The 19,169-nt window shown below is 42.1% G+C and overlaps 1 protein-coding gene across 7 annotated transcripts in view; it reads right to left on the reverse strand.

Moving 5' to 3' along the window:
• REEP2 (receptor accessory protein 2) overlaps nucleotides 1-19,169 on the reverse strand; it is a 69,949-nt gene that overhangs the window by 42,674 nt on the left and 8,106 nt on the right. For 2 of the 7 annotated variants that reach the window (XR_005583697.1, XR_005583698.1), the window contains exons 4-9: nucleotides 18,707-18,827; nucleotides 17,994-18,107; nucleotides 17,335-17,479; nucleotides 15,784-15,944; nucleotides 12,857-13,011; nucleotides 11,799-11,844 (exon numbers count right to left, since the gene is read on the reverse strand). Coding sequence is in view for 1 of the 7 variants with exons in the window: in XM_039484783.1 (XP_039340717.1) it covers nucleotides 12,937-13,011; nucleotides 15,784-15,944; nucleotides 17,335-17,479; nucleotides 17,994-18,107; nucleotides 18,707-18,827 (616 nt within the window). In the remaining 6 variants the exon portion in view is untranslated. Of the gene's footprint in view, nucleotides 1-172; nucleotides 374-5,305; nucleotides 5,321-9,568; nucleotides 13,012-15,783; nucleotides 15,945-17,334; nucleotides 17,480-17,993; nucleotides 18,108-18,706; nucleotides 18,828-19,169 lie in introns of those variants that run through there. The other 5 variants (XR_005583699.1, XR_005583700.1, XR_005583696.1 and 2 more) reach the window with 5 other exon arrangements.

Raw genomic sequence — 19,169 nt, forward strand, 5'->3', positions numbered from 1 at the left:
CCATCTCTCCCATGCAGGTGGCCCAGGACATCACATCTCTTGGTCCTGGGTTTATACAGACTATCTCAGCCAAAGAGAATGAAAGGTTTATGATAATTCAGTGCAGGCGAGCCTGAACACTAAGGTTCTTTTCAATACTCATAAGTCAAATAAACTCTCCTTTCAATACAGTACTAGTTTTTTTTTTCCTTCTCCTCCCAGAGAGCACAGAGCTCTCAGCATAACATTTTATTGTTGGGGATTCAGTCTCATCCCTCATCTTGAGGATGGTCATTCTGGTCTGGCTGTGCAGTCAAAGATTTCCACATTCCTCTGGTGGAATGAAAGGATCAGAAGGGGAAGGGTCCTGCACTGCAGATCAGTCCAAAGAGAGCTAATATAATTAAAAATGCAAAGAAACAGATGGGGTTGGGTTTATTTTCTTGTCTTTGTAACATGACACATTTGCATGCTACACTAGAATAATCAGCACAGTGCTGAAAGTCTTTTAAATAAAACTTAGCTATTAGGAGTCCTGACAAACAACTGTACTAAGAATTAACAGCACAGTAAAGCCCTAGGTGACACATTAATTTCTTGCTGAGCCCTAAATCTCAAGCTGATATTGTATCTTAAACTGCATATATGGTTTAAAATGGGAAAGGTTAAATTTTCTGAGGGCACACTACTTAAATCCACTGTTTATTATTCACATGAGAACACTCAGAGGTGGTGGAGAGAGTTAGCCCATGTGAATGTGCATCCTTCATGGTACAGGAAGTACTAGAAACACTTTCTAGCTGCATCTCCAAGCAATGGTTTGGATTATTCTTCTGTTTTGTTCTAAAGTAGTATCTAGGTCAAACAGAGAAGCAGCAATAATCTACCATGATGGGAACATTTAATGGGCCTGATCCTCAATCTCTCTTCTCTATTCCTCCAAACTCTTATAATGAGAGGTCAGGTATCTGGAATTAGTTTGGAAATATTTTTGTATTAGTAAAGGTCTGAAAAGGAAGAGAAAGCATAAATTCCAAGAGAAGAAATCTCTCTTCAGTAAATACCTCACATCAAGCAGCCTGATGGCTCACATGGGACACAGTTTTAAATCTGCAGTAGCGCAATATTTCCTTTTAGCGCTCAAGCAATGTTCATAGACAAATTCCCATTGGACCTATAGACCCTGCAGAGTTAAATTCAGCATTTTCCCTGAAACATTTGAAAAGAGGTAATTAGTTGGTTGATTTTTTTTTAAAAAAAAAAATCTGTCCTTCAAATTCATTGCAAAGCTAGTTCTCAGTTGCCATGGTCACCAATTGCCATGGAAACTATTAGATACATCTATATTTTTAGACTATATTTGTTAGTATGCCACATTGTGCAAATGAGAGCAGTGATGCTGAAATACCAAAAAGCACTTCACAATGCATATAATAACAGGAAACAAAGCCATGTACAAAGCTGCTCCTTGAAAAGACAGCCACACTGCCACAGTCTGACTGGGCAGTGTAGGGACCTGAGAATGGATATTCTTCCAACCCCACATTCCAGGAGCAGAGCCAATTTTCCAAGCAAGAGATTAATGGCAATTGCACTTGATGTTTCTCCATTAAAGTCCCAGCTTTTCACAACTTCTAGACAGGAAACAATTTCACCCTCAAAGGTCCAGACTTTACATGAAAAGACTGACTTTTAACCAGTGTTGAATATATAATTCCAAACCTGTCCCTGCCAGTCACTTTAACATATCTCCCATCTCCACTGATTCAGTTGCTGTATTTGCACCATCTGGTGGACAAAAACCAATGCTCACTTCACTTCCACCAACTTTTTATACCTGATCCTTGAGTTATTAAGTCAGGGAATAACTTCTCAAACCCAAGGCTCCTGCTCCTCAGGAGGGCTAACAAGAGCTCTGTTACGTTTTTCCATACCAGAGTGAGAAGACAGCATCACCAAAAGGGTGAATTCAAATCATTTACTGGTATGCTGTGTCTCATTCAGGGACTCAGTTAAGTCTTTTCTGTTACCTCTCATATTGTCAAAGCCATCACAGAAGCAGTATTTCTCCATATTTCCCCAGTTCTCATGTGCTTCCCCTTGGGTTTTGCAACTCAAGGCATCCCCTCCTTGAGAATAACACTCTGGAGTTTAGACATGATCTTGATCATTCCACAAAACCAAAATTATAATTTATCTCCACTTAAAATGTTGGCAAAAAATATTAAAGGGGAAATAATAATCACAAAATTAAAATAGTGGAGTATGTCAGCTTACAAAGTCATCAAAAAACAGCAGCAAGAACATACAAATTGTGATCTACTAAAGTTTTAGACATCTCCTACTCACTAAGTGAAAAGGTATTAAAACAAGAGACAGTTTGTGCAGATCCTTCATGGGTGTTAACAAAAAACACCGTTGCAAAAAAAGTGAACAGCGTTCTGGGATGTATCAGCAGGAGTGTTGTAAGCAAGACACAAGAAGTAATTCTTCTTCTGAACTCCATGCTGATAAGGCTCCAACTGGAGTACTGTGTCCAGTTCTGGGCACCACATTTCAGGAAAGATGTAGATAAATTAAAGAAAGTCCAGAGGAGAGCAACAAAAATGAATAAAGGTCGAGACTGAGGAACGATAGAACAATTTTCAAGTACATAAAAGGTTGTTACAAGGAGGGTGGAAAATTGTTAATCTCTGAGGATAGGACAAGAAGCAATGGGTTTAACTTGCAGCAATGGAGGTTTTGGTTGTACATTAGGAAAAACTTCCTGTCAGGGTAATTAAGCACTGGAACAAAATGCCTAAGGAGCTTGAGGAATCCCTGTTATTGGAGGTTTTTAAGAGGAGGTTAAACAAACATCATCTGTCAAGAATAGTCTAGTTATTACTTAGTCCTGCCTTGAGTGCAGAGGACTGGCCTAGATGACCTATGGGGGTCCTTTCCAGTCCTACACTTTATGACTCTATACTTTCAGTATTATTCTCCATACCATTCCTTATTCATCCTAACATTGTCTGGGCTGGTGTTTTGGGTTTTTTTAATCTGCATGTTGAGTAAAGGTCTTCAGTGAGTCTATCCACAGTGTTGCTTCCCCTAGGTTATTTCAGTTACATTAGAACCTGGTAAGGTGTATGCATAGTTTAAATTATTCCATCCAATGTGCATTACCTTGAAATTCAAAACTGACAAATTCATCTGCCCTTGTGTTGGTCATTTATCTCATTTGGTTAGGTCCCTCGGAAGTTCCAGTCTTGACTAACAGAGGCAATTTTTGTTCCTCCCATTGGGAAACCCCAGGAACCTACAGCCAGTGATTAGTATGCACCCCATAATAGAAGCTGGGAAGTTTGTATGAAAGGGTCAAGTTAGGCAGCAGCATAATTATGATGGGAATCATGTGAGTATCTACACAGATACATGTTCTGTACATGCAGGGAGAAATTTGGTAAAAGCACTAACCTGATATGGATGAGACATGAGCAGTATAACCAACTCCTTCAATTGTTAGATTTCAGCATTGCCATATATTATAGGGGCTCTCATTCATCCCCACGTTTCCTCTTTCACCATGGGTTTGTGTTTTGAGCATTTCATTTTCTTATAAACTTCTAATAGTGGTTTCTTCACTGGAGTTTTATCTATCCTTTCTTAATTTTAATCTCTCCCCTCTGAATTACTGCCATTCACCATCCAGGTGTCTGACGGCCAGACAGCACCCTAACAATGCCTACAGATGCAATTCAAATGCACCCACTACCATGGTATCTAGACAGCACACATAAGTTAAGAAATATCAGTTCTTCCACAAGGGGAATTAAAATTCTACTCACCTAGTAGGAGTTACTATTGAGCAAAATAATGGATTAAACACACTAGCAAACAATGCTGCCTGCAGTTCTCTTCACTTTTGGTCTCAGGAATTGGCCTTGGAGAGCATACATCCAATGTTTCTCTGATGTATAGCAAAACAGGTACTCCCTGCCCCAGGAAATAGACAAACTCGAACCCATAGCACCTGTATGGTATGGCATTGCAAAGCTCTTCCATCCTCAGGAACAATAATTCTATTCTGGTCTCCTGCATGGCAGTACAGAGCAGTCTAGCCCAAGACCTGGCCCTGAACAATAGAAGACAATATTTTAGATTGAATTAATGTTACTAAAGCACCATTAAACTTTAGAAGACTGGCATTTTCCAGCCTGCCAGCCAAATCAATAATTACAAAGGTAATTGTATATACGCCTCTACCTCGATACAACGCTGTCCTCGGGAGCCAAAAAAAATCGTACCGCATTATAGGTGAAACCGCATTATATAGAACTTGCTTTGAGCCACCAGAGTGCGCAGCTCCACCCCCCGGAGTGCTGCTTTACCACGTTATATCAGAATTTGTGTTATATCGGGTCGCGTTATATCGGGGTAGAGGTGTAGATGCTTAAGGGTTAATTTCTATCATTCATTGTAATTGAACTGTGACACTATTGCTTATGGCCAGACAGTTGCTCATTTATCTTGACTCTACTGCTACTTGAGCTTGCCGCAGAGAAAGAATTCCCTATCTCTGTACATCTTTGATGGGATTCAATTCAAACTAAAGGTATTTCTAATGCTCCTATTAATCCTATTAGGGACATTCTTTCTGAGAAGAGTTGCTTGGGGCGTTTAGCATTAGAGGAGGCTCAGGCTGTCACATACAGTAGACTTGGGAAAGTCCAACCTAACTCCCACCTCCGCATCCTTGCAGATGGTTGGTAGCCCTGCAAGGGCATTAACCACACAAGGACAGAAGTAAACAGAAAAACTGTCTTCTCTTCCAAAGGAAGTACGTGCAACAAGTAAATTTCCCCCAGAACCAAAAGTCACTATGGGAGATGCCATGGACATATGCTGGTGCAAGAGTTGCTTAAATTCAGCTCTTGGCCCAGCCTGAAACCATGTCTTGCAGAATAAATGATGGAGAATCCAATTACGACAGAACATCAGGACTTGAGGTTAGCCTCCGGCAGACTGAACTTGGATTCTCATAGTGAAATGGTAATCCGTGGGAGCCTGACAGTGGGTGGCAGTGAATCAAGGAGGAATAGGATAAGCCTATGTGCAGAATTTGCACTAGCCTCTATGTCTCAATACCAAACAAACTGTATTAAAAGTAGAATTTTGTCCTGGTATCCAGCAGACTGGACGTGCTTCCTTGTTTAATATAAGGAAGGATGTGAGAAATGGACCTAGGACATGAGAGGATCCAAAGTGAGCAGCACAGCAATTCCATGGAAGGAAGAGCATTTGTGCACAGGAAGCTTATGAAAAGGTTTTGGTGATAACAGCACAGATTCACATTTACCTGCAACATTAAAAAGAAACAGAGGCAGATGTGGATTTTTGTCTACATTCCATATTATTTCTGATTTCAACTCTTCATTGCAAACAGAACAGTGGCAGTTTTGCTATTTGACTTTGCTACAGTTGTTCAAACATGAGTCATCCTCAGAAACCTAAAGCTCAAGCATTACAATTAATCATTTTGGCCCCAAATACAGTTGAGGGTTTCCCAGGAAAAAATCCATTTCTCAGCCTAAGCTCGTCACTGGGCGTTCACTCCTTTCAGTATTTGCCCCATATGGTGTATTTACTACATAGAGTGACAGAAGAGACTAACACCATCCTGCTCTCCTTGAAATTCTCAGAGGTGTTGTGGGTAGTCAGGATCTAATCTGTGGGCTGCAGCGTGGAAGCTGTGCTTAAGGCTCAAACTGATTCAAATACATTCTTTGGACATACCTTTACAATTTTTGTGACCCATATTTCCCCCCCGCCCCACCCTACGTGGAAAGGTCTCAGCTGCTACAGAAAGTGGAAGGATCGCTCAGTCACCATACAAGCCAATTGTTCCCAAATACATATTGCTCTGGACACCTCTTAAGACCTCTCTGGCCTTGGCCTTGAATTTAGAAGTCTCTAGGGACTCCTAGGATTACTAACTTTTATAAATATAGAAATCTTACAGGAAACTGTAACACAAGCTTTCCTGAATCTTTGCATAAACCCATTTCAGGTGAGATAGTACCAGAGGCTCAAGAAGTAACACTGATGAGTGTACATGTACACATTCTGGAACACTAAGAATGAGTGCACGTGCGTGTGTGCGTGCGTACACACACACACACACACACACACCACCCACCAGCTCTAAGCACTTACACCAGAAACACTCATACGTAGTTTCAGAATGCGAACACCTGCAGCTGTTGGGCTTCCAGGAGCCTGTTTTACACACAAAATCAAGAAGTGGCATGGTATATGGCATTCCAGTGGCTTGGTGATGTGGTGAGGAAAGCTAGGGTGCATGCCAGGAAGACTGATGGTTTCTCAGGAGGTGTGATACAGCATTTCTCCATTAGGCAGCAGCAGATTTCCTCTCTCAGATGGATGATGATATAGTATTTCCATTAGGGAATAGGATGTGAATATCCTTGGCAAGTGAGGTAGGGAGTTTCCTTCTTATAGGCAGCAGACCATGTTTCCTACACTGCATGAGGGCTTGGATTTTCCCCATTAGGCAATGGAACATTGGTTCTCAGAGTCTCACACGCATGTGGTATGGCATTTCCTAGTTAGGCTCATGGGATGTTTTGTGGGCCAGCATTGTGCTCCATACTGTACAGAACATCACACCAAGGACCTCTCGTAATCTAAGATGACAAGCTTAGACAAGAATTAAAGCTCAAAAGCACAAGTGGTGGGAACTCAATGTTATCAGGAACAGTAGCCCTTCAAGGAGCTGAGGTAACATGGGTTGGGGCCTTGAGGAGGAAGTACACTCCCAACAGGAACATGGAAGGAGAGAAGCATTCAGATACTATGGTGATAAGGGCCATATAAATAGATGGGTGGATCTTATTGCATCAGGATGGGGAAGAGGAGCACTCTTTGAAAAACCCTTTACACCATCAGAATGACTATATTGATACCATTATCACCAAAAAGAGTGAAAATCTAAAAAAACCCATCCACAAACCAAAATCCTTCACCCTCCAATCAGAGTTTTTAATTTAAAAAAAGGGGTGGGGGAGAGATGCCAGAGATTCCATAACGTGCACTAGGACCTTTGCTATCAACAATGATTTAATGTGGAAGGTGCTCAGATACAACAGTGATGGGCAGCTATATAAAACCCTAAGACAGACAGACAGATATAGCATTTCCTCCTCCTCAGGCTGCAGCAGAACATGGTAAGGGAGTGAGGAGGAAGCGTGGTAGTTGGAATGGTACAACTTTCCCTTCTTATGCAGCAGGATGCAAGATCACCATATTTCATAAGGAAAGGAAAACATGGCACAAAGTTTCCTTCTCCAGCAGCATGACATAGGCTCTTACGGTGGAAGTATGGCATTTCCCCTTTATGCGAGTCGGTAGCATAGCTAGGCGGGGAGCGGGGCAGCGGCTGCTCTCCCACCGAGCACAAGTGGCACCTTTTTAATTTTACTCACCCAGGAGGAAAAAAAAAAAAAAAAAGGCACCACCCACTGCGGCGCTTTTACTGACGGAGTGGCGTTCCGGGTCTTCGGTGGCAGGACCTTCACTCGCTCCGGGTGTCTTCAACAGCACTGAAGCTTCATCACTGAAATGCCACCGAAGACCTGCAGAACGGGTGGTGCCTTTTTTTTTTCCACTCCCCCTCTTCCCTCCACCTGGCTATGCCACTGATGTGAGTAGGAACTACAAGTGAAGCTGCCTCCAGTGCAGATTTCATGTACTTAGTGTGCTATAGTTTACTCATCCTATGAGTAAGGAACACCTGAGAGTCATTTCTTCTCCTATCTTCCCACTTACATCTCTGCATCTAGACATGTAAGCAACTGGGTGTGGGGGTGTTATTGGGTGCAATAGGTTCTGCTGCAAAGTAAAGATTTAACATATAACAATTCACCTGCATCATTCTGAGCCCTGAGGAAACCACTGAATGTGGGGCAGTGTCAGCATTTTCTGCCACATAATGGTGTTGTAGGCACAGCAGCTAGTATGTTACTGAAATAGCAAGTGGAAAGGTTTCATTAAGTGAAAGAGGTTATACACGCTACCACCCATCCATACTTAAAACCAGGGCTGAGAACTGACTATAAACTGTCACATGGATGTTTAATTAGATTTTGATCTACCTGGTCAAAGCCTTTACATCCCATATGAGGATCAGGCCTAGCCTCCCTCTGGTGCTCACTTTGGAAGCTGACAGCAGGGCACACAGGCCATGCTGAGGTTTTATTCTTGGTAAGAATAAGAGTCACTTTCTGCTGCCTCCTGGCCCAGGAGATAGGGAACAAGATGTGGAGTTCAAGAGACCTGGTTCTACTGTGACCTCAGCTGAGTTATTAAACCTCAAGGTAAAGTGGGGACAGGGATACTGACCCACCTTTGCTGACAGCTTGGAGATTAGTGATTATGTAGTGCTAAATATCAACTTTGCTTTCTATTAACCTAGCACAGGAAGGCAGAAGGAGCCCAGGCCCCTGAGACTGGAGCCTTTAAAAGCAACCAAAAGCCCTGCTTTGGAAGGGCAGAGGTTGGCGGCAACAAGTGAGAGACAACAGGAGCAGCACTAATTGCTGAGCAGTGCTAAGAGCTCAACAAAGAAAGAGGCAGAGGATGAGTTGCTGACCAATTCACCAGAGGGGCAGTGAGCAAGGGAAGGTAACTTTTGATCCTCAAAAGGTCCCAAATCCTTTGCCTAGCAGGGATACGGCAATGTAGCCTCACTACTTCATTGTCCAGTGGGTTGCATGTACCTCTCCGACACAATATTCCTAATTCCACCTCTCACAGACACATTCAGAGACTAGAGAGTGCATGAGGCAATTGGTGGAAGGAGTTGAGCACTACAGTGTGTTACTGCTATTCCAGGCAATGGAGCTGGCACCACCCCTGCTCCCTGCTCATCTGCTCTCTGCACTGGTAGTAAAGTTGCCCTCCATGCCCCACTTGTGTCTACAAACTCATGTTTGCAACTACCCAGCCAGGACACCAATTTTTAGATACCCCCAGCTTGGGCTTCCCAAGCTGGATCAAGAGCAGAAAGAGGGTGAATTTTACTCTCAGTGACAGTATCCCACTCTGTACTTTCTATAATACATAATTACAATTATGCTAGCCTGACCTTAGAACATAAGAACGGCCATACTGGGTCAGACCAAAAGATCCATCAAGCCCAGTATCCCGTCCCCTGACAGTGGCCAATGGCAGGTGCCCCAGGAGGAATGAACAGAACAGGTTATCATCAAGTGATCCATGCCCTGTCATCCAATCCCAGCTTCTGGCAAACAGAGGCTAGGGACACCATTCCTGCCCATCCTGGCTAATAGCCATTGATAGACCTACCTTCCATGAATCTATTTAGCTCCCTTTTGAACCCTGTTATAGTATTGGTCTTCATAACACTCTCTGGCAAGGAGTTCCAGAGGTTGACAGTGTGTTGTATGAAAAAATACTTTATTGTGTTTGTTTTAAACCTGCAACCTATTCATTTCATTTGGTGGCCCCTTGTTCGTGTATTATAAGAAGGAGTAAATAACACTTCCTTATTTACTTTCTCTATACCACTCATGATTTTATAGACCTCTATCTTTTCCAAGCTGAAAAGTCCCAGTCTTATTAATCTCTCCGCATACAGAAGCAATTCTATACCTCCAATCATTTTTGTTACCCTTTTCTGAACCTTTTCCAACTCCAATGTATCTTTTTTGAGATGGGGCGACCACATCTGCATGCAGTTTTCAAGGTATGGGCGTGCCATGTATTTATATTCAAGGATAAAATAAAGACAGCTGCAGAACAGTGATAGTATTTGATAGACAACAGACTAATGCAACTGATATTCAAAAGGCTATCAAAGGAATTTTAAGGATAAAAAGTGAAGCACTCATGGGTCAGGAAATGACAGTTAAGGCTATGCATTCAACTCTGCCCCTAATGTGGGTGTGCACAGATTACAATGCAGTATTTAACTGCATGATTACATACCAATTTTCCCAGAGAACCACTGCCCCTTTCAACATACAGAACGGATCGTGCACAGTGAATGAAGCAGCTCTTTCATGCTTATTTTTTATTATAATTGTTCAGTGTGTGGTTCCTGTCTCCATACACTGCACACCAGCCAACTCCTCCACAAAGAAGGAGCCTCTGCCTTATTCACTGGATAAACTTACCTCCCTCAGTTCACACTGTCCAGCTTCTGGAGTGAGCAAGGCAGAGGTCTTGTGGAAAGTGACAGTATGAGGATAATATAATTAGAGATTGTATGGAAATTAATATGCATAAAGAGGGCAATGGGGGGTTGGAAGTAGAATATGGGCTGCCTTACCCTTGGTATTCCCAGACTTGAGTCCTTCACAGTTTAAGAGAGCATTTGATATGGAAATTTTTATGTTAAAAAAAAAAAAACCTGATGAAATCTGATCATGCAAAGTTACTTACTATACAGCATAATTGCCCTATCCTGTCCAATATAGGACAGTCTTGGACATGGTTCCTTCACAGTCAAGTCTCTTTCCAAATGCACCTTCACATGTCATTCTATAGAATAAAAAGTTCCTCTTCACTTTCTTATGCTGTTCCAGATCACAAAATGGTAAGAGATTGTACCCTGAATGAGAATTTCCACTTAGATAGATACACATGCAAGTGCAGTAGCACTGGAACATTGGCAGATCATTAGTAATTAAGAAAAAAAAATACAATGCACATACAGAAAGCTTGTAAATCTTAATGCCTCAGCCAAATCAAAAAGGACTTTCACCGGACCACCTTATCTATTACTTAGGGCTAGCATCCCTGACAAATTACAAGATTCTTCCACAGCCTACCAAGACACTAGAACTGGTCGGTATGCTTGATTTTTTTTTTTTTAAATGGCAAAAATTTTATCCCTTCTCTCTTTGTATTTGAAAGATGTGAGCTTTTCATAAAATTTATGCCCAGGCCAAGAACAAACATGCAAAATTTCAGCCCAAAAGGTGGCAGTCTTGACAAAGTTATAAGAAATTGAAGAAAGCTACAGGAGGTGTTCCTATACACTGCCAACAACATAACTAGGCGTTTAGGCTAAGAGCTCTGCCATAGTTTTAGAAGCGAGAAAATAGGCTACAGAAATGGGGGGAAATCCATACTCCTAAAATACAGAGAGAATGGTCTTTAATAGGCAGGAAAGCTCCTTTGGCAGCTAATCTCAGTGAAAAATCAAGGCCACCAAATATTCATCTCCACGACATTAGTCAAGTGGTAACAGTGATATGAGGGTCCCTACTCATCTTCTGGATCCCCCCCACCAAGAGACATTGGGAAAGATCTACTGACAGGTACAGGTTAGGATGTGTTCTCACCCAGAGGAGGGGGGATCCCTTCAGCTATTCTCAACATATTGGTGTCCAGCATAGCTTGCACTGACACACCTCAAAGGTGTTTTTTTGTTTTGTTTTTTTTAAAATGTGAGTGCTACTGACATCCAACCCCCTCATTACATACCCCATATCCAAAAGTATTTCTGGCTTGAATCTTACATGTTGCTCAGGTTCCAGGAGACTGATGGATTTGGCACATTGTTAAATACATGAAGAGTTGTTCAAGGGCTGGAGTGAGATGCAGCAGAAGGATTGATCAATCCCAATATTGTATTTTCCCCCCAACTGAAGAATGGACTCCTGGTATCAGGATAATGAAGTTTTCATACTTTAGTTATTTGTAAACTCTCTCGCCCTGTGGATTGGCTCTCCTGGAGCCTTCTGAGTTGGGACAGAAGGGCCTCTAGATTTGTTCCACCTCACACTTACTCAAGTAAGTCTGCAGACTGCATTGAGCCAGGTTTTCCAGTGTCATCTGTTAGAATGAAAGAATTTATCAGATTAGTTCTAGGGTGACTAGCATCGGGGTGCTGTGGAGTTCAGCCATTGGGTGTGAATGTAACATCCTCAAAGTCCACCCAGGAGAGGCTCATTGGCCCCCGCATTGCCTCACACACCCACCCTTTTTGACATCATCCATACAGGAATTGGATTGGACTATGGAATCCAAAATAAAATTCAAGCAATTCTGGAGACGGACCACAAACTCCAGGAGTGCCAAGTAGTCAGTTCTCCAGCAGACACACTTGTATATACTCCAGCATGTGCACACACTCACACACCCACTCATGTCCTCCTAGCCACTGTGGAGTCTCAGCTCCCTCCCTGCTCTTCCTTCTCCCTGAAAAGCAAAGAAAGCCATTCATCCTCACTTCCTGAGAGTCCATCTGCAGCATATGCTGGAACCCTGACAATTCCACTCCTCCTACAAGTCAATCATGAATGAAACTGGAAAGCATCAGCCACATATTGCTTCAGTCCCCTTCCCTAAAAGAATGGGCTTGAATTACAAAGGAACTGGTACCAGCCACTTTGCTACAGGCACTTACTACCAATAATTCCCCCTCAGTGGCTTCAGGAGGATGCCCAGGCTGATGTAAGACATTTTCGGGAGCTGTCCACCCCAAATGGAACTTTAGTGGCCCCATCCTGAATAATTATTCAGCCTCTGCGCAAGGGATGGCTCTAACCCTAATTAACCAGCGGACCAAATTTGATGATGAATCCTGGTCATGTGCCACCTGAGGCACATTGTGCATATGTTAAGAATAATAATAATCAGTTCTTCCAGCAGAGTTTCCCTATTAGGGTTATGCAGAGAGGGGATCCCAAAGCAACAGGCTATGTACAGATAGATCAGCATTCCCTCCAACAGAGAGATGAAGACTAAATAGTTTCTGAGGATGTGCATCCTCCACTCCACATGCTGAATCCCTACCACGCCCTCGCCTTGGAATAAGCTCTACAAAGAAGTAGCTGTTATGTACATGTATATCAGCTCCCTTCCTCTGGAAAGTGTCCCTTCAAAGTGACAGGCAAATCCTGGGACAGATGGGTGGGGGTGTCCTTAGGCTGACTCCCCAGCAGCAATGGAGCCTGCAGCTTTCTTCTTGGGGCGAGCTTTCACACTCTTTAGTGGAGGCTGCAAAAGAAAACAGAGAAACTATCAGTTCATGTAGGGCACAAGTACAGAGCAGAAAGGAGGGGTAGCATAAATCAACACAACACAGCAAGGAGGGTTGGCAGAACACAAGGAGTCTATTTAATCCAATATGCTGACCTCTTAAACACGGCTGAAGGGACACAATCTGATCAAAAATCTGGACTTCTCCTTGATATTTTTAAACTTTTTTTTGTCGGTGTCACTGTATAGTCATTGTTTTCTTTTGTTTCAGTGGGTCTTTCACACAGCAACAGGGAATGAAAAACATTTTAAACCATAGGAAAATTTAATAGGAAAAAAACCAAGTATCAGCAAGGGGCCTTGAGAGAAGAAGTGTCTTGGGGGTGGGGTGGGAAGAAGAGACTAGGTTTCAAATCAATCATTAGTCTCTATTCCAACTTTTCTGGTTCTAAATAGTACCCACAATCCTGCTCTTCCAGAAAGAGAGCCATTAATGTCTTGGACTAGTTTGTACACTCTGCTTCAATTGCTTATCTTAATCCAGATCCTTAGGGAGGGGAGTGGATTCAGTGAGTTGTGAAGACTTGACACCATTGACAGAGCTGAGAAGTTGCCCAAAGCAGGTTTCTGAAAAAGTGTCTAAGAATTCCCACAACAAAAGAACAGAAATTGGACTTGAAAGTTCTGAAGGAAGACCAAGCAGAAGAAACAAGTCTTCCTGAAAAGCACCTTGCCTTCTGTATCTGTCATGAAGCAGCAGAAAAGGACACAGTCCCTATTTCCTGCCCCTGACCTGCACTTTATAGATCACCTTTAACACCCATTAATAGGAGAATTGCAATAGAATCTGGCCCTCCTGCTTCGCAGCAGTTTATGCTCACTGTTCTAGGCCACAGGGCCTTTTAGGAAAGAGAGCAGGAGGATCAAGCCAGAGGAGCTTCTAGGATCAAGCATCTCATCAGACCAGGCATTTTGCCCAGCAGGTAACTAGACACCCAAGTGTGCAGCATACCCAGTCTAAACGTTTAAATGTTAATGCCATGTTACTACAGGTGGTGCAATTCAAACTATCAATCCATCACTAAATGTTTCAAAGTTTAGCAGCTTGAGTTAGGCTGAGCAAAAAATGCCCCCCACCTTAATAATAAGAAACAATGTATTTATCATTTGTAAACCAAATTATGATGGTGGGGAAACCTTCAGCAAGAGCCCAAGCCTGGAAAGTTTCAGCTCAAAAAACAAAAAGTTTCAGAGTTATGAGCATCTGAAAAAAGAGGGGATTCAAATGGAAACTATACTGGGCATAAATGCACCCATTCTAGTGTGTGGCTAGGCTTAGAGATGTGATTGAAGGATGGAAGGCATAATAACCATCCACTCCTATGTGAAAAAAGGCCAAAAGGGGAGTAACAGGATCAAGTTATATATCTAAGGCATTTCTAAGACTCAAAACACAGGCTGGATCTATCAGTAAAAGTTTCCTGACAGGAACTGTCCCAGGGAATTGGGAGTCTCATTGTTTCACATCCAACATCATCTAGGCTAAGAGCCTCTAATGGACTTATCCTCCATGAATGTATCTACTACTTTTTTGAACCCATTTATAGTTTTGGCCTTTACAACATCCCCTGACAATAAGTTCCACAGGTTGACTGTGCATTGTGTGAAGTAGTACTTATGTTTGTTTTAAACCTGCTGCCTATTAATTTAATTGGGTGACTCTTGGTTCTTGTATTATGTGAAGGAATAAATAACACTTCTCTATTCACTTTCTCCACACCATTCATAATTTTATAGACTTCTATCATATACCCCCCCCTTAGTCGTCTCTTTTCTAAGCTGACCAGTTCCATTCTTCTTAATCTCTCCCTCATATGGAAGCTGTTCAATACTCCTAATTATTTTTGTTTCTCTTCTGTACTTTTTTCCAATTCTACTATAACTTTTTTGAGATGGGGCAACAACAGCTGCACGCAGCATTCAAGGTGTGGGCATACCATGAATTTATATAGTGGCTTTATGATATTTTCTGTTTTATTCTCTGTCCCCCTATGTTGGCTTTTTTTGACTGCTGCTACACACTGCACCAGCAGATGTTTGCAGAGAACTATCTATGATGACTCCAAGATCTCTTTCTTGAGTGGCAACAGCTAATTTAGACTCCATTGTTTTTTATGTATAGCTGGGATTATGTTTTGCAATAGGCATTACTTTTCACTTACCAACACTGGGCAAAAAAAATCGCAGGTGAAATTCAGTCACTCAGTTTAGCGAGGTCCCTTTGTAACTCTTCACAGTCAGCTTTGGATTTAGTTATCTTGAGTAATTTTGTATCATCTGCAAACTTTGCCACCTCACTCTGTTTACCCCTTCATTTATTAATGTGTTGTACAGATCCCTAGGGGACCCTGCTATCTACCTCTCTTCACTGTGAAAACTGACCTTTTATTTCTACCCTTTGTTTCCTATCTTTTAACCAGTTACTGATCCATGAGAGGACCTTCCCTCTTACCTCATGATCACTTACTTTGCTTCAAAGCCTTTGGCGTGGGACCTTGTTAAAGGCTTCCTGAAAGTCCAAGTACACTACTGTATCACTCTTGTACACATGCTTGTTGACTCCCTCAAAGAATTCTAATAGACTGGTGAGGCATGATTTCCCTTCACAAAAGACAAGTTGACTCTTCCTCAACATATCGTGATCTATGCATCTGATAATTCTGTTCTTTACTACAATTTAAACTATACAAACCAGCTCCAGCCCAAGAAGTCATTCATACACCAGCTCACCTCAGCTTTTGTCACTTTCTTAGGAGCTTTGAGGCTCTGGGTGCGTTTCGGTGTTTTGTCTCCTGCATCCTCATCTGAAGGTTCTGTTCTAGAATCAGACTGGGCCCCATTTGACCTTTGAGACACACTGGCCTCTTCTCCTGAGGAGTAACAGGAAGCAGCTAAGGATAAGAAGAAAACAAAAACACCTTTTGTACTTTTCAGTCCAAAGTCCATCCAAAAGGGGCTCCCAATCAGGGCTGTCAGGAGGGGAGAGAGGTATCAACAGCTCTTACTCAGGGCCTGGGGGATACACCTAAGAGCGTGCAAACATGCCCATAATCTGGGAAGGACAGGGAAAATGTAGAAGACTTATGCCCCCTAATCAGGGTAGATTGATTGGCATCAAACAATTTAAATCACTGGTTTTCATCATGATTTAAATGAGCAAGCAGGAAATCTTGATTTAAATAATCAATTTTACTCCTTTTGCATTTTTACCTTTTAGTTATTTTCCTAAAGAGAGGTTGATTCTCATTGACTGGTAACCATTAAAACACAACGGTACACTAAAATTGGTACTTGTGCTAACAGGAGAATATTCTATAACTATACACATTTACTTTAAGCTGCTAAAGTTTAAAACGTTTTTCAGACTCTTCATTTTTACATTCTTCTATGTTAAAAAATAGTGAATGATGCAATTCTTATTTACTAGAGGATTGATTTTTACTTGCTGTTTTTGTGCTTTTTCAATAGCACTTGACACAAATCACATTTAAGAAAGTTACCTTAAATGTGCTGGATACACAAGAAAAAAGTTTATCAAATGTTTTGCTTTTGAAACTGATTAAGCAAAGAAGGAATGTATTATCTGTAATTTGTGAATTGATATATTGTTTCTGTTCACCATGTCCTTCAAGATTTTAGAATTAGTAGAGGTCATACTCTAATACACAGTTTTTACTCTTAGATTGGAAAAGGAAAACAAGCTTTCCTGCTTTTGTACTTTCCCTTTTTTTTAACCTTTAAGGAACTAGATATTTAACTGCACTCATTGAATAAACCGAAATGAAGAGAATTCTCTTCGTACCTCCAGAAGAAGCTACTACTGAAAAAGCTAGTTTAGCACTTAAAATAAATAAATACATACATACATAAATCAGGTTCCAGGTGCATAGCCAGCAACTGCCACCAGTTCAGTGATGTGGTATTCTTTAAAAATTATGGTAGTGGACGTGTATTGTATGAACATTTTTTCATGAATTTAAATGACTAATGTCTAAACTTACTATATTAATGTAGGCTATCATATTTTCAAATTTAATTTTAAATAGATTTTAAAAATAAAAAAAATCCAGGGATGACAGCAGATTCATCTGGAAGGGAACTCACTCCAAAAATCTCTTTCCCCCAAGTAACAGGCAACTCATACTCCTGTATTACATGCAGCATTCAAAACATAAAATCCAAAGCTTTGGCAGCACTTACCACTATCTTGAAGCCTTGATACCCTCCCCTTACCCCTGTTGTTCAGGGTCTCTTGAATGGCCTACCAGGAGTATTATATACCTGAATCCTCAATGGTATCAAGGCCACTAGTGGAGGTGTGCAGCTGTGGCTTGGGGCTCCGTAGATGCACAGTATCTTCATCCCGGATCAGAGTCAAGTCCTGCATGCTGAAACTCCTCAGCTTCTCAGACAAAACTCCCTGACCCTAATAGGACATAACAGTTAGTGACATGGATATCTCATACATGGTTTCTGTCATCTGGGATTTTTCACAGAGACAAATTGGAAGGAGAGGGAAAATGTCCCATTCCCCACAAAGAGACTCAAGAGGAAGAGACATGCATGCTCCAGAAGCCAACAGGAAAGAAGATTGACCCAGGGAAATCTCCCACTCAGCCCTGCCCCAAGCTGAAGTGCTGTGTGAAGAATAATGCAAACTGGAGGAAGGCAGGAGGAGAGTGAGGTCAGCAGCACCCACCAGCTTCCCTCCAAGCCAACAGGGAATCAGCTGGAGGGACACAGCAACAGGAACTGAAATAGTTTTAAAACAGAATTTGATAAATGTATGAATGGGATTATATGACACAGTTGCCTATGATAGCTGGGCAATGCACTTGATGACCAAGGAGGTCCCTTCCAATCCTATGGAAGTTATCCTGCTGGGGGCAGACTGGTGTCTCAGAGGCTAAAGAAGTGGATGCAGCACACAGTTCTGTTACCTTTGCAGCTGCAGTGACTGCTGCATTGGCAGCCAAGTTTAAACCTTTCTTGCCAACTCGCATCATGGTTTCATAGCTCTTGTCACGAGCCTGGGTAATATACTCATCAATCTCCTAGGAAAGAAGTGGGGAAACCCAACATTTAGATTCCTGGTTACAAGCATGGTCAGAGATCCTCCCCATTAAAATCCAAAAGCTCACATCAGGCACTTTTCTCCAAGACTAATGGCACCAGCTACTAGGCATTACTTCCGTCACCACCATCCCTCTGCCATTTACAGCAGGCTTGCACCCAGTAGAGGGCTGCATTTGCAACTTGTCAAAAAGCAGTGAACTGTATCTAATTTACAGAAGATGGAGCAGAGGATAGCTGCGCCTACCATAATATGAAGTTGCAGCCTGCAGAGGCTACAGGTTCTAGAATGCATGGCTTCCATCTTGATTCAAACAGTCTAACTGCTGGAGCAGTCCATGCGGGAACCCATCACATCTGCAAGCCACACATCTACACTAAAAATTACAGCTACTACAGGTCATATTGCAATACTCCATAGGGTGCACTTTGGCCACCTTGCTTTAGAGAAGTAACGCATCCTACATCTCTATGCAGCACAAATATGACTTGATGCATCAGGATCTTTATTATGGTCTAAATGGGTCAAAAGTCACCCAACTTCCAGGGCAGATCAATAGCCATGGCAATAGAAAAGTACCTTCTCTTTACTGGAGAGTGTTGGGTGCACAAACTTCCTGTAGAGGACGCTGGAGCCCTTGGTGTAAGGAGAGAGTAGCCAAATCACAAATGCGATTTTCAACTCGAAATAAAACGGAAACCTGAGCAAGATGGAGAAGCTGGAATCAAGAGCAGGTCAGAGACAGATAGGCAGATAGTCCAAAGTGGAGCACAGATCGGATTAGTAAAGAGAAGATTCAGAAATGGAACAGAATCATCATGACAAGGCCAGCAATGTAACAGAGTCCTTCCTGAACCTCTGGGACACACTTCCTTAAGGCCTCTCTGGGTATGTCTCCATAGACTTGGGTTTGTAGCTGTATAGACAGCGTTTGTAGTCGCAGCTCAGGCTGGAGCTCAGGCTCTGAAGCCCACCAGGCATGTATGGCTACATAAGGCAAAGAGGCTAAGTCACAGCTTCCAGCCACAATGGCTACAAAAAA

Source organism: Mauremys reevesii, linkage group 8 (genome assembly GCF_016161935.1).
Source record: "Mauremys reevesii isolate NIE-2019 linkage group 8, ASM1616193v1, whole genome shotgun sequence".
Taxonomy (NCBI): Eukaryota; Metazoa; Chordata; order Testudines; family Geoemydidae; genus Mauremys; species Mauremys reevesii.